This window comes from Hordeum vulgare, chromosome 4H (assembly GCF_904849725.1).
Source record: "Hordeum vulgare subsp. vulgare chromosome 4H, MorexV3_pseudomolecules_assembly, whole genome shotgun sequence".
NCBI classification, from domain to species: domain Eukaryota; kingdom Viridiplantae; phylum Streptophyta; class Magnoliopsida; order Poales; family Poaceae; genus Hordeum; species Hordeum vulgare.
The window spans coordinates 607489026-607504614 of record NC_058521.1 but is presented as its reverse complement, the minus strand read 5'-3'; the positions used below and the strand labels follow the sequence as shown (position 1 = coordinate 607504614).

Sequence of the window (15589 nt, the reverse complement as noted above, 5' to 3'; positions counted from 1 at the left end):
ATCCATCTAATCTACTTACTTCGTTCCCTAATTTCATTCAAGAGATCCTGAGGAAAAGAATTGGGTTTCCACCGAGCTGAAACAACCCGTTTAAATTCGGTACTAATACTAATATAGTAGTAGAAAGAGTACCCAATAAAACTTCCCATTTCTTTCTATTGAGATGAAAAAGAAGAAAAGTGGATTTCTAGTCACAGGCTGCAAAATTCAGAACAAATTGGAACCGTTAACTAGAATTCTCTTTCTTTTTTGAATTGCAGTAGTGAACTACTCTTAAATCTGTATTATCTCCCCCCCTTCAATTTCACCTTAGGATCCCAATTCCAATAGGATCCGCAGGCCTCATTAGCCCATACTCGTTTGTATAACTATTGTTTTTTCACTAATGACTACTATCCCAGATACGTCATGGTATGGAATTCTTTGGACTACAAGATCAAACCAAATATCCGGTTCTGTGCGTGCTTCAAACAATTTTGTCTTCTCCATATTACCATATCTCTAGAGTCAATAATTTTCTATGAGGAACTACTGAACTCAATCACTTGCTGCTGTTACTCGACAGTTTTCTGTTGAGGTCCCCAAGAACGTTGAAAATTCGTCCGAGAGTAGCTCCACCGACCAGAACACTGAGAGGAGCTCCCGTGTCAATCACTTCCATTCCTCTCATCAACCCGTCCGCCGATGGTGTTTTTCGCAGCAGTCCAAGGGGTTGGTTCACTTTTGGTCATGGTACCTTTGCTTTGCTCTTCTTTTTCGGATGTTCCCTATGGTAACTGGGTTCATGAGTTATGGTCAACAAACAATACGAGCTGACGACAGCCATGCACCACCTGTGTCCGCGTTCCCGAGGGCACCCCTCTCTTTCAAGAGGATTCGCGGCATGTCAAGCCCTGGTAAGGTTCTTCGCTTTGCATCGGTTATTAATGACTGGACAAAATCAAGAAATAACCCCTTATGTGCGAAATTATAGAAGATCCCCTTTAAGATCAAACAATTCCATCGAATTGAGTATGACTGAGGTATAGGTAGATCTAAAAAAAAGCAAAAACAAAGAGTCAAATTGCCTAAATTATTTATCCAAACCTATTGATCATTAACTTAGATTTTCATATGAATTTACAAAAGAATTAGAACTTTCCTGGGTAAAGTTTATTGAGGGAGTTAACCTACGTCCTTACATTCTATTTAGGATTAGGAATAGGTGTAATCAGACCTGCTTTTGACATATCTATCCTATTCTTATTCAAAGCTCTCTGCTTTCTAGATGATCCTTATAGAGTAGGAGATAGAAATTCTATCTAAATCCATATAATCTACTTACTTCGTTCCCTAATTTCATTCAAGAGATCCTGAGGAAAAGAATTGGGTTTCCACCGAGCTGAAACAATATGCAGATGGTTCTAGTAAACCAAAACTATCATTTTTTTTAGCTATTTGGCTTCCTTATTCTTTAACAAAAGAAGATTTAGTTACGATTGGAAATCAACTTTTTTGTTTATTGATAAAAATTAGGGTTTGAAACTTAGGTAATTAATTTCTTCTGCTTAACACAAGAAATATTCTTTTAAACGAGGGTATTCGTGCGTGGATGGCAGCTCAGGATCAGCCTCATGAAAATCTTATATTCCCTGAGGAGGTTCTACCACGTGGAAACGCTCTTTAATGGAACTTCCGTTTTAGCTGGTCGTGACCAAGAAACCACCGGCTTTGCTTGGTGGGCTGGGAATGCCAGACTTGTCAATTTGTCCGGTAAACTACTTGGAGGGGTCAGGCGCTGATGAGCACATTGAACTATCCATGTGGCTGAGAGCCCTCACAGCCCAGGCACAACGACGCAATTATCAAGTTACACATTTGGATGAAACAACAAATTCGTCCAGACTCTTGGTAGAGTCTAGAAGACCACGACTGATCCTCAAAGGTAATGAATGGAAAAAATAGCATGTCGTAATAAAATCAATCTACGAAAGATAACCAAAGATCAAAAGATCTGGTTCAAAATTATATTGCTTCATCGGACCCGGGGAAATTGCCAAGCCATTTGACGATTGACACATTGGAATATAAAGGACTAGTAAATAAAATACATCCCTTATTCAATCCATAATCAAGAATAATTAGGATTTCTAAAAAAAATAAAAAATAAAGGGTCCACTCATAGGAAAACCCGAACGTAATGCTCACAACTTCCCTCTAGACTTAGCTGCTGTTGAAGTTCCAGCTATTAATGGATAAGGTTTTTCTGCTAACATATAAGAATTTTTGAAGAAAGAAAAGACAAAAATACCACTGTCCCTTGGCCCGCGGGTCTGACACAAGGTTAGAATCCGAGCTCTGGTCTCTAACTAGAAAAGTAAATGCTTGAGCTTGAGAAGCTTCTGGCCCGATGGGTCCATAAAACTCACTCGATTCTCTTTCGGATAGGCCCTGAAAGGAGAAGAAAGGCTGAAATGCCAACGGACTAGGACTAAGGGTCAAAGTGATAATTTTTCTTACATCTCCCCCGCCTCCCAGGGGCCCAGGTATCATATACACCGCCAAAATAAAGAGCTTGTTATCAATGGCTAATTTAATTCGCTCGAGAGATAAGCATGTGGCTCTTTCCATTGTGCAAGCAAGATTGGTTGGATTAGCTCACTTTTCCGTGGGACGTAAATCAATAGTTCAAACCGCACTCAAAGGTAGGGCGGCTATAACAAAGTTTCTGTTATTCGTATTAACAGCTACTCTAGGGGGAATGGTTTCCACCGAGCTGAAACAATATGCGGATAGTTCTAGTAAACCAAAACTATCGTTTTTTAGCTATTTGCGGGAATAGCAACATGAACTAAATGTCCTGTCCAAGCCAAAGAACTTACCCCGAAAAGTCCTGACAAATGATGATTGAGACGAGATTCCGCGTTTTTGAACCACGAAAGGCTTGGTTTCCATTTGTATTTCTACTTGAATCAGAGAGAAGAAGTTTATTAACCTCTAGAAAGATATCAGATACCTAGGGGCGCGAGCCAACTCTCTCTAAGGAACTCGGCCGGTTGGGCAGTAAGGGTCGGAGAAGGGAAGGTGTTGGGTTAAGTCTCGCAACGAGCGCAACCCGTGAAACCGTGCTGAGCTCCCAAGCAGTGGGAGGGGAAAGTGATCTCTGACCGCGAGACGTTTAAATAGGTGTCAAGTGGAAGTGCAGTGATGTATGCAGCTGAGCCCATGCTACTCGGGTCAGAGCATAAGCTAGTGATGCTTTCGGCTACTGGACCTTCGCTTTGATGAGAAATAAAAAGGAATATCGAGAATTCGCGTGGCTGAAGCTGAAGCCTATTCTACAATGTCTCAATTGGGTTATATGACGATTACTAGCGATTCCTGCTTCATGCAGGCGAGTTGCAGCCTGCAATCCGAACTGAGGACGGGTTTTTGATACCATCTGCTTTGGGTTCTTTATTATCTCCTTCGAGGGATTTTTAAGATCGTTCAGACTATATTTAGTCTATTTTGGCAATATATATCAATATTCCCCTTCTTTTTTCTATGCAAAACAAATTCTATGCAAAAAAAAGTCATGCATGGTTCCAGATAATCTGCTTGGTTGCAATAGTTAGAAATGCGTATGAATATATACCGGAACTGATAACATTCGAGATTATGCAGGATTATACATGAAAGATCTTTTTTGGCTCTCTCTTTAGCCCTATGTCTCTTATCCCTAGGAGGCCTTCCTCCACTAGCAGGTTTCTTCGGAAAACTCTATCTATTCTGGTGTGGATGGCAAGCAGGCCTATATTTCTTGGTTTCAATAGGACTCCGTGTGGTAAGGAAAAACTGGTAATCTATTCCTTAAAAAAAAAATCTTGGAGATTATGTAATGCTTACTCTCAAACTTTGAATGAGGGGTATAGGTATGGATTCCATAGGAATTCGGTAACCACATTCCTATATATGATCTACGGAGCTTCCATATGGAAAAATCCTTAGGGTTCAAATCCCCCGAAATTCCTACGAAATCCTTCAAAACAAAGAGGCCCTAAAAAGGAAACTGAAAGTAAAAAAAAGCAGAGGCAGTGGCCATGGCCTTTTTTTTAAGGAGTTGTGCTCTGTGTTGGCCACCAACAGATAAGTATGCTATGAAATTTATGTATTTCTTTGTCCGCTGAAAGTCTACAATAGAAGGATGCACTTTCTTAGAAGTATCTATAACGAGAGCTTTTCTACCGGGGGCAAAAATCCCTCTAATATTCCAGAAGATACTATTCATGTTAACATTTTTTCCTGGGATGCTTGTCCGCCTCTGATTACAGACCCTGTACCAAAGGTCCTCGGTAATAAGCAAATCATCAGCCTAATCATGAAACTGAGACTCATCGTTAGCACTAATAAACTTGTTATTTACATGACTAGTGGGAGACAGGAGATCATCAGTCATATCTCCAGGCTCAAAGGTTCTAAACTGTTATCTACAGGAGTTAAATCAACTAGAGAGTGTTCAGCTAGAACATCAGAAATATCTACTCCTACAGTGTGAGTAACAAAATGAAATGAAATTTATCATTATGCAGTAAAGAGGTAGTTATGGTTGGTAACTGCAGGCTTAGAGATCTCAAGATTTTTCACCTTCTTGTTCTCTTGGGCCAGCTCTATCATGGTCTTCCCCTTGCAGTCAAATCTTGTGCTCTGCCTAGTAGCTTGGACAGGGCCCCACTTCTTCTCTTTCAAAGCTGGTGGCATCTGAGGAGCCTCTGGGATAACTTCTTCTGGCTGCTCATCTTGCTGGTCTTCACCCCATAGGTTCTTCTATATCTAACAGAATTATCCAGATTTTCGTCAGAGCGGACAGCTACAATCATAGGTTAGTTGAGTACATAGCTAGATAATATTTGCCAATATCCAAATCAGGAGCTCAAATGTCGAATTGATATGCCATGTTACCACCATGTCCAGATTCGACATGTTTGAAACTTGGTTGACCAAATAACCAAATGTTGCAACAATTTGAGGTTTATTTCGTATATTATTAATCATGAATACACACATAGATGGCAAAAAGAAATTGAATAACTGGACATTATTTTCGCTCGTGCGACGTGACCACAAAGATACGCCAAGATCCACTCTGGAATAGTTTCTTCTTGCCCATAAAAGCTAAACCTACACTACACTTCTCAGTCCAAACTCCGAAGCCGAGTGCCGTAAAATTCCTCGGAGCAGCATCATGCTTGTAGGGAACACGAACAACTGCAGGTGTTCTACTCCCTGTAAGCGATGAACTTCGCAATGTCGTGGATCCCAGCCTCTCTGTAGCAATCGGCGATCCGATCCACGACTTCGTCCCAGTTGCCGTCAACTGTTGCTAGATCCATAAGAAACGCCGCCTCGTCAAGGACCACCTGCATGTTTGAGAAGCTCATGTGACAAGGTGCAGGGAAGCAACTGGGCGTCGATGATGGAATGGTAGACGGTTTGTAGTTACAGACCTGCTCTGGTGCTTTTCCTTTCTTCAGATCGTCTTGTTTGCCCTCCTCGGATACCTTCTCTCTTATGAACTCGATCTGCTCATCCTCCCACCCAGCTAATTCAGCTGCCTCCTGTTACACAGGAATGATGAAAATGAACAAAAATGGGTCAAAGGTCGCTCGGCTGAGGCATAGAAGCAAGGAAGTGAAGGGGAGGAGGTAACAGGGGGAAACCATACTTCATATCTACAGCCCAGTGTCCACCATGGTGACTTCAGAGCCACTCGAGCTGACTCTTTGGCCTCAGATGTACGTCCAACTCTGAAAACAAAACCACACAAGAAGCAAAATTAGGAACCCCGACGATTCACATGTACACCACAGATTTTATTCAGACAATTATATAGATGGAATGTTATCCGATTTACAGCACGTATGCCAGCTCAGTTGACGAACATTAGCACGTTATTACTGTGTTATTTATTCGCAACGTTAGTGTCGTGCTGCTAGTCCACAACACTTGGAGAACTACTTAGATCACTGTTCTTTTAGGAATTTTACACAAGAACTAGATAATTCTCAATTCAAAACTCAGTTGAAAGTATTAGCAATCTTATATCAATAGATATTTTGCTACAAATGAATTCTAGCCGGTCCAATACAGCACAACTGAAGATGCAGCCAAGCAGCAAGATGTCAAAGAATTGCTCGACTCATAGTTTGCTAGGGATCACCATTCACCAGCGCACACTATGCTCATGCAAAGTGTAACTACACAGTGAGTGTCTATTGATAGAACATCAGTCACCCACCTATACAGCTAATTACACATCAGTACCTTTTCTGAACTTCTGAGTTGAACACAAAGGGTCTTCCAAATCCAGGAAATTGATCTCTAGTATAGAATTCTCCAGTAATAAGAGCGGAAACCTGAAGGGCAAACACAATGTACAATTTAAATCTCGTTGGATAAACATTACTAATATATATCGGGAGAAGGAAAGAGTTTTACATGATCTCCTTTTTCTAGGTGGCGTGATGCTTTCCTTTCTAGAATATCCGGAAAGAGTCCAACCTACAGCAAGATATCAGTAAAGACACTTGTCCTCAAACTCAGTAGTTACAAACTGAGGTGTATTTCTCAACCTTCTTCAACAAATAGACATCAAGATCTGCCATCTGCGATTCTTTGAAATCACCTCTTTTGTAAATGTTTGCACCAGCTTCCCCTACAGCAGACCATAAATCTTCTCGAACAGCAGACCATAAATCATCACCACTATCAGCCCTGCTATCAGCCTCGACAAGTATTCTATGAATATATTGGTTGACCTGATAAATACGAGTAGAAATTGTAAACAAAAATGGATTGCATGTGCACATGTTGTAAATTAAAACATTATAAACACATAGCAATATAGACTTACGTTTTTAGCCAAAAGCCATAGCCCATGGTTACGCACTTCCACTACAGGCATCTCCATCCTGAAGGACAAGCAGATGTATACATATGCCTACTATTTAAATACTAGTCCCAAATGTGAAAACAATAAAAATATATAACAGTATATGCAGGGGCAACTAACCCACTTGGAGCAGTTGGCCATCTCAGTAGGGATGTCAAGTTACCTGCATTCTGACTAATATCGTCAGGCCTTTGAGCTTACAATCATGATGTTCGTAATCACTTTCAGGTGAATAATTCAGTGTAGAACACATCCAAACCTTGCGGGCTTTCTGACAGGGGAACAACAAGTGGAATGAGCCCTCTCTTAGCTCCAGGAGAAACTATCTTTTCACCTGCCAAGTTCCAAATGTATTTTGAACAACAAGGTCGAGAGAGCCCAGGAGCTATAATATTAGCAGTATACTTTCTCTACCCGGTGGTATTCTAAGTTTCTGATTAGGAACCACCTTATGCAGGACTGAAATCGAAAGTTATACAACTAGATTAACAAAGAAAATGAGAAGGCAGTTGTTGTCGCTGCTGAAACTGAATCAGTAAGCCTTACGCCCATAACAGATGATTTCGAATAGCATGACAAAGGGTTTGTTGCCATGAATGAAGAATCCATGGAAATGAAAAATGTTACTGAGATAATGTGATGTAGTACCTCGTGCCTGAAGCACATTCAACAAAGAGTTAAGATGCTCCGGGGGATCGGTGACAGCGATTTCCTTGACGAACGACACATGATCTGCAAGTTCCAGCAGGAGAGCCATCAGAAACCTTGTGGTAGCAAAAGGAAAAGTGCAGAACGACTAAGTGGATAATGCACACGGCGTAGCAGCATACTATATAGGAACGAATGTGGTGCATTAAGCTACTGCTTCAGTGGATTCTGCTCAAACAGCCTAAAAGTTTACAGCACCGTGGATTCAGCCGGCTCCCCAAATCCAATAACCCATCAATTAATAATCATCTACGCTTGGTCTTTGTCAGCGCCATCTGGGTCACGAACTAAGTCTAGAGAGTCCTCACCGTACGCGGTGGCGGCGGCGGCGGCGACCGAAGAGGAGGAGGAGGAGCCACAGCGCGCGGCGACGAACGACGCCCCTCCGAGCGCTCGCCGTGGCGCTTGCAGCACGGACGCGGCCGCTGCCGCCGCGGGCCTCATCTCGCCGCCGGCGGTGGTGGGTGTGCGGGCGGGGATGGCTGCTGAGGGGGCTGTGGATGGACTCCGCGGCGACACGAGGCTTCGATTGGGCCAAACAAACAAAGCTGTCCCGATCCAACGAGACGGGGACCACGGCCCATGAGCCAGCGGAGATATCCATCCAATGGCTGGCGAATTCCGGCCCAGGATTTCCAGATTTTCCAAAACAAAAAGAAGAAGAAAAAAAAACCAATCCGCGCGTGCAGCGCCAGCCTCCAGGAGAGGCTCCGCGGCTCGCGCGCGCCATCGCCTCCCGGCCACACTCTCCTCCTTCCTCCCACCCACCCCCCCCTCCCCCTCCCCCTCCCACCCGCAACGACCAGACCGGAGCGGCGGAGCCTACCCCTCCCCCGTCCACGTGCTCGACAGCTCAATAGGAACGATCAAGGCAGCAATCCAGGTGACTCATTAACGTGGCTTCCAGTTTTTTTCCTCTAAGATGGATTGCTGGCCCGCCGTCTCCGCTTCGATTCCCACCGGCATTGCTTGCAGGAACCTGGGAGCGTGGGCGCGGTCAGGAGGTGCTTCCTCGACGTCCTACACCTATGCTGCGGGATGGAGGAGGCTAGCATGGAAGGCCCCGCCACCAGCAGCAGCCGCCCGGCCCCCGCGCCGGCGTCCATGTCCCACGCCAGCTCCGAGGACGCCGACTTCTTCGACACCCACCACCAGGACGACGACGACGATGACGACGACGACGACGGAGAGCACGGCCCGGGGACGTACATGGCGTCGGATATCGCCGACCGCTTCGTCCGGGTCATCGACGGCAAGGCGCACCGCGTCGACACCGCCGCGCCCATCGACTCCGTCCGCGGCGCCGTCAGCAAGTTCGGCGGCATCCTCGACTGGAGAGAGGTCCGTCCGTCCGTCTGTCCGTCATTCGTGTCTCTGTCTCTATACTACTGCCTGTCTGTCTGTCTGACGGTTTGCTCTGGTTCGTTCGTTTGTTAATGCAGCGGCGGCAGCAGGTCGAGGAGGAGCTCGGCGGGGTGCAGGCGGAGGCCGCGGAGTACCAGCGCCGGACGCGGGAGGCGGACGCCGGCAGGGCGGAGGCGCAGCAGGACCTCATGGGCGCCACCGGCGAGATCGACGACCTCTGGCTCACCGTCAAGCGCGCGCAGATCGCCGAGGCGCAGGCGCGCAAGGACTCGGAGCTCGCCAAGCTCCGCCTGCGCAAGCTGGAGAAGGGCGCCCGGGAGCGGGCGGCGGCCAAGGCCGAGCTCGAATCCCTCCGGGACCGCCACGCTGCCGCGCTAGCCGACCTGCGCGCCACCAGGGCCGAGCTGGGCACGCTCAAGAAGGAGCGGGACGCCGTCGCGGAGGAGGCCAGCGCCGCGGCGGCGCGTGTGCGGGTCACTGCTGGCGAGGCGGTGCAGGTCGGCGAGGCCCTGCGGGAGGCCACCGCAGAGCTCGACGTGCTCATGGCCGAGCTGGAGTCAGCCCGTGCCACCCACGACACGGCGGAGGAGAGGAGGATGAGGCTGGCGCTGGCGTGGCGAGAGGAGAAGCTGCGGTTGCAGAACGAGCTGGAGCAGGGTGAGATGGAGGTGCGGAGGTTGAGGGATGAGCTGGTCGCGGCCGGCGACCTCCAGTCCAAGGTGTCCGCGGCTTCCGAGCATCTCGCGAACCTCAGAGCCGAGCTGTTCGCACGCGCGGTCGAAGGGGCCAGCGAGGAGGAGGATAAACAGACCCCGACGGCGAGAAGCACGCCGGTGATGCTGGACAGCGCGAAGAAAGAGCTCGAGGAGGTGAAGGGAAACGTGGAGAAGGCCAAGGACGAGGCCAAGATCCTGCACGTCGCCGCCGCGTCGCTGCGCGCGGACCTGGAGAGGGAGAAGGCGGAGCTCGACTCGCTACGGCGGAAGCAGAGCACGTCGTCGTCGGCGTCCATCTCGTCGCTGGAGGAGGAGCTACGCCGGGTGACCACCGAGCTCGCCGCGGCGCAGGCAAGAGCAAGGGACAGCGGCGAGGAGAAGAAGAAGACGACGCCCGAACAACTAGACGAGGCACGGCGAGAGGCGGAGCAAGCCAAGGCGAGCGCACGGGCGACGCAGGAGGAAGTCGCCGCGGCCAGGGAAGACGCCCGCGTGGCCAGGGCCGCGGTCCAGGCGACGGAGGCGCGGCTGGAGGCCGTGATGCGGGAGATGCTCGCGGCGAAGGCGTCGGCTGAGACCGCCGCGGCCTCGGCGGACGCGCTGCTGCAGCAACAGGACACAACCAGGAGCGCGCAGAGCCAAGGCGGCGCCGTCCCCGAAGACTGCGTGGCATTGACCACGGAGGAGTACGAGGAGCTGAGCCGGAGGGCGAGGGAGACGGAGGAGGCGGCCGGCGAGCGGGTGGACGAGGCGGTGATGCACATCAAGGAGGCCAAGGACGCGGAGACGCGGTGCCAGGAGAGGCTGGCGCAGCTGGAGAGGGAGACGGAGCAGAGGAGGCAGGCGCTGCGGGCGGCAACGGAGGAGGCCGAGCAGGCCGAGTCCGGGAAGCTGGCGGCGGAGCGCGAGCTCCGGCAGCTGCAGGCCGAGCAGCACCGGCGCGCGGGCAGCGGCGGCGAGAAGGCGTCGCCGCGCACGGGGCTGGCGGAGATCTCGGCGTTCGAGGGCGGCGGCGACGCGCGTGGGAACCCGCACATCCTGAGCCCGAGGGTCGGGTACATGCCGAGGGCTGACATGGCGGCCATGTCGGCGGCGGAGGAGGCCGACGCGCGGCAGAGGAAGCCCTTCTTCCCGCGCATGGTCATGTTCTTGGCCAAGAAGAGAGCTCAGACATGGAATGGCAAGTGATTCTTCATCGATCATCTTCTTGCTCGGCGTCGGATCAGCTTCGTTGCTGGCTGTGATGATGTTACTGATACATGAGACATGTGTAATGTGTATTGATCAAAGAGGTAGATCATGAGATGATCATCATATACAAGTGATTTTTGTAAATGGTTTTTGGTCTAACAAAGATGATCATGAGATATTTTGGCTCAGTGCTTTGACGGTTGATTGCAAATGAAGGTTGAATTCTGTGATGCAAATTTGGATTGATGTTTCTTTGTACACATGGAATACGTAGTATATATATGTTTTAGGCCTGTCACCAGACGTGCAGCTGTTTGTTGGCTTTGTGTTTGAGTTAGTACCAACTAAATATAGTGGTATTTTAAAGAAATGTCGTCCAGGCCCTTATAGCTCAGTGGTAGAGCGTCAGTCTTGTAAACTGAAGGTCCGTAGTTCGATCCTGCGTGAGGGCATTTCTTTTGTTCTTACAATCCAACGGCTTGTGTGGCCACGTCATATTTTTAACTTTTTGGACGTAATAATGCCATCACGTGGACTAAAAAAGAGCACTCTTTGTATATCACCGTTGACGGTTTAATGGATTTGTTGCCTTGTCACATTACTTCGACTACCTTCATGCAATCCGACTCAACCATGATCCTACTACGATATCACTTGTCCTGCAAGAAATAACCTGTTTAGGAGGACACGAACTGTCGCAGTGCCGTTAACAAACGGTATCCCGTCATGGCGGATCATATTAATTTAACAGTGAAAATAATGATACATCATCGGCCAATACATGAACTAATTAAAAAGTCCGGTGGATCCATGTTCCAACACAATGTTATGTGACTTCACGAGTTGACTAGTTAAGATATCAATGACCCTATTCTCTTGACAATGGTTTGTAGTGACATGATTAACGTTGTGAACTAAAAGTGAGCTCTCTTCCTACTCCCTCCGTTCCTAAATATATGTCTTTTAAGAGATTTCACTAGGAGTCCACATATGGAACAAAATGAATGAATCTACACTCTAAAATATGTCTATATACATTCGTATGTAGTCTACTAGTGGAATCTCTAGAAAGAATTATATTTAGGAACGGAGGGAGTAGATCACAGTAGCCGATTCAGTGGAGTTGCTTCCTTGTTGCATTACTTTGATTACCTTCATGCAGTCTGACTCAACCATGATCATGTTACATCCCACTTGTCCTATCAAAATTAAACCGTTTAGGAGTGTCCGAGCGGTTGTCGCAACATCGACAACAAATGGTATCCCACAACATCCATCTGCAACAATCTCAAGGGATCTCTTGTTTTGTTCTTGTTCCTAAAAATCCAACGACTTTGGCAAACCTTCACCATGCTTTATTAAAATCTAAAGTGTTCTCTTTTTATCAACAACCTTGATAGAGACCGTGTTAAGAAAGATGTATTGCATGCTAGCGTAAAGGGAGAAGACCTTTGTTGTCCCCACCATTGACAACAAGCTCGGTGGGATAGAGATTCACAAGATGGTTCTTTGTCATAACACCCGTGTCACGAATCCGAAACCCACGGTCAACTGAAGCAGCAGAGTATTTATAATCCAACAACACCGTTTCTTTCTTTTCAAATTTTTCTTTCCTTTTCTATTTTTCCCTATTATACTATTTTTTCATCGTATACCTCAATATCATTGCACATTTTTTATGGGGATGAAATGATGATAGGAGGAAAATGCACCGGAAGAAGTGATCTGATTTGGCTGTAGCCAAAGTAGAGAGAGGTATGGGTTTAAAATATCTCGGAATGTTTAACAAGGTCATGTTGGTAAAGCAAGCTTGGAGAGTAGTAACAAGGACGAATTCCTTGTGTGCCCAAGTTTTAAAGAGGAACTGGTTCAAAAAAAAGTTTTAAAGAGGAAGTACTTTCATGATACTGATTTCATGTCGACTACGAAGAGAAGGAACTCATCGCATACTTGATGAGCTATTTTATTCGGTCATCGGGCCCTTAGCCATGGTCCATGATAATATTCTATGAGACAGCACATAGGTCCATGATAATATTCATAAGCGGGCTCATTTGTTGCCTTTACTTCAGCTTCTTTCCCCATTATAGTACCATCGTATTCAGGGAACGAAGGATAGTCGTCATCATCATCTTCTTCATTCTCTTTTATTAGAACCCCTCTTTCTCCGTGCTTGGTCCAATAGTTATAGCCGGACATGAAACCGGACGTAAACAGGTGGACGTGAATGACTCTTGACTTAGAGTAAGTTTTACCATTCTTACAGACAGCACATGAACAACATATAAAACCATCCCGCTGGTTTGCCTCAGTCGTACGCAGAAAACTCTGCAAGCCATTAATGAACTGGGGAGAGCGTCGGTCATCGTACATCCATTGTCGGTTCATCTTCATTACACAAGACCGAAAAGACCAAATTAATACAAGTTCACACATAAGGTTCATACACACTTATTCTCATAAAACAACATAGAAGAGTTTCTAGCTAAAGCATTTAAATGCAACAACAAATGCGACCAAGATCGCAACTAAAGTAACAATTGATCCAATATTAAGGGCATATTTTCTAATCCTTCTAATCTTCAAGGGCATTGCATTCATCTTGATCTTGTGATTATCGACCACATCGGCAACATACAACTCCAATATCATCTTCTCTTCTTCAACTCTTCTCAATTTTCGTTTCAAATCCTCGTTTTCTTTTTCAACTAAATTTAACTTCTCGATAATAGGGTCCGTTGAATTTTTCGTTCAACTACCTCCTAGATAAAAATATCAATGTCAACTTCATGGGCATAGTTGTCATATACACGAAATACATCAAAGAGTTAAAAAAGAGAATATACCACATCCGAATCGTAAACCGGACGAGGGCCGACGGGCACGGATATCAAAACCATGGCACTATGTATAACAAACAATCATGCAAGTAAGAAAATTATACAAGTAACTATCTAAATCATACAAGTAAGATCTTTTTTATAAAAATGATAAGAACAAGGGGCTCACCAAGGTGGTGCCGACGGCGATGGGACAGTGCGGGCGATCGACTGTGCTTAGGACGGGGACGACACTAAGTAAACCACACCTACACATATGTAAACTAGCAAGTTATTTTGAGCTCAAATTGCATATAAATCAAATAAACTCCCACATAATTACTCCCAAACAAAAATCCACAAATCACTATACTTATAGAGCATTGCACGAATCGATCTAGCAATGAGAGATGAAAGGACAAAGTTGCTAACCTTTGTGAACACTTGGAGAGATGGGGTGCCTCAAATCTTGACAAATCTTGGCAAAAAATGGAGGTTGGGCTCGAGCCAATGGGGAGAACAGAGAGGGAAATGAAGAAAACAAAGCAATGTCCTCGGGCTGAACGAAGGGGTTTATATAGGAAAATCTTTAGTCCCGGTTTGTATCACAAACCGAGGCTAAAGGTCTACCTATAGTCCCGGTTTGTGATACAAACCGGGACTAAAGGGGCTAGTGGGGGCCCCAGCCTGACACCAGTCTGCCACAAACCAGGACTATAGATCCAAATTGAACCGGGACTAATGGTGCCCGTGCCCCCCGACCGCTCCTAGTCGATGGAACCGGGACTAATGGTCACATTAGTCCCGGTTCAAAACCAAACGGGGACTAAATGGTCAAACGCAAGACCTGTTTTCTACTAGTGAATCCTGCTTTCAAACCAATTGGCTGACTCCCTAATGGAAATGCGGTGATGGTGGAAGATCTTATTGACCCAATATCAAAAACATGCATGTGGAGAGGCTAGCAACAAAATGTATCCCTATAAATACAAAGAAGATTTAGTGTGGTTCCTGGTCGGTTTGGATAGCTAGGAATGCTATATAGAGCATGGTGAAAGAGGACCAGCCATTTCCAACGATGTTAAGTGGACCGTGGATGTGAGAATGGATCTCTCCATCATATGCAAGGAGAAGGTGATGCCTCCCACTAAACCAGTTGCTCATTGGTCTCTGTCGGTTGAGGGCTTTATGGAAATTCATGTTGATGCAAATTTTGAGCAGTCTACCCATCACAGAGCCACATGAGCTGGGGTGTGAGGACATGACAGAGCGCTGATTCGGGCCTTTTGGTATGACTGTGCATCAAATCCTTTCATACTGAAGCTTTCGCTACGAGGGATGATAGTCGGTTAGCATGTGATGTGAGACTCATAAAGGCAATTATTGAAACCGATGCCACAAAAGTTGTCAATATCTGAAAACATAAAGGAGGAAAGATTGGAAACTGCTAGCATCCTTTCATGAAGTTGATGAAATCAGCAAAGGTTTTGATACCTTCCAGCCAGTTTACGTTCGAAGAGAAACTAATGAACATGCACATGTTTGTGCCGTGACAGGAAGTAATTATAGAGGTGTTTTCTTTGTATTAGTTTTATTCCGAACTTTCTTGAAACTTGTCTCGAAAATGATTGTAATCCTCCCGGTTAAACAAATGAAAGTTGTTGCTCTCTTTTAGCAAAAATCAATCATCGTGCTAAGCTAAGGAAACCAACATGTAGTAATGATGTCCTACTCCGGCCCAAGACGTGTCCGATGTAGGCGAGCCGTGCGGGACAGTCGCTACAAATACAATCTCCTTTTTTTATTAGGATAACCCGATAAATCCTATTTGTCGCCCGCAGTTGGCAAACAGATGACCACTAGACACACACTGACAAGCT

The 15589-nt window shown here is 46.3% G+C and overlaps 2 protein-coding genes and 1 non-coding gene across 4 annotated transcripts; 2 read left to right on the top strand and 1 right to left on the bottom strand.

Annotated features, from left to right (window-relative positions):
* Positions 1-4973: 4973 nt before the first annotated feature.
* LOC123450047 (protein IN CHLOROPLAST ATPASE BIOGENESIS, chloroplastic-like) lies at positions 4974-8168 on the bottom strand. Of its 2 annotated transcripts, XM_045127445.1 has the most exons (11): positions 7927-8168; positions 7559-7642; positions 7170-7244; positions 7031-7073; positions 6872-6929; positions 6591-6776; positions 6457-6519; positions 6283-6374; positions 5684-5765; positions 5466-5576; positions 4974-5378 (listed from the first exon to the last, which is right to left on the bottom strand). In XM_045127445.1, exons 1-11 carry the CDS (start codon positions 8060-8062, stop codon positions 5238-5240), a joined length of 1071 nt encoding a protein of 356 aa, XP_044983380.1. In that variant the 5' UTR covers positions 8063-8168; the 3' UTR covers positions 4974-5237. The 2 variants fall into 2 exon arrangements, with proteins under 2 accessions (XP_044983380.1, XP_044983379.1); XM_045127444.1 differs by having other exon boundaries at positions 4974-5576.
* A 239-nt stretch (positions 8169-8407) lies between these two features.
* On the top strand, positions 8408-11085 carry LOC123450045 (protein WEAK CHLOROPLAST MOVEMENT UNDER BLUE LIGHT 1-like). The gene is made up of 2 exons (XM_045127443.1): positions 8408-8959; positions 9061-11085. Exons 1-2 carry the CDS (start codon positions 8657-8659, stop codon positions 10885-10887), a joined length of 2130 nt encoding a protein of 709 aa, XP_044983378.1. The 5' UTR covers positions 8408-8656; the 3' UTR covers positions 10888-11085.
* Positions 11086-11270: 185 nt separating this feature from the next.
* On the top strand, positions 11271-11342 carry TRNAT-UGU. Its single transcript has one exon. It is a non-coding gene; the product is annotated as a tRNA-Thr (tRNA).
* The last annotated feature ends 4247 nt before the right edge of the window (positions 11343-15589 follow it).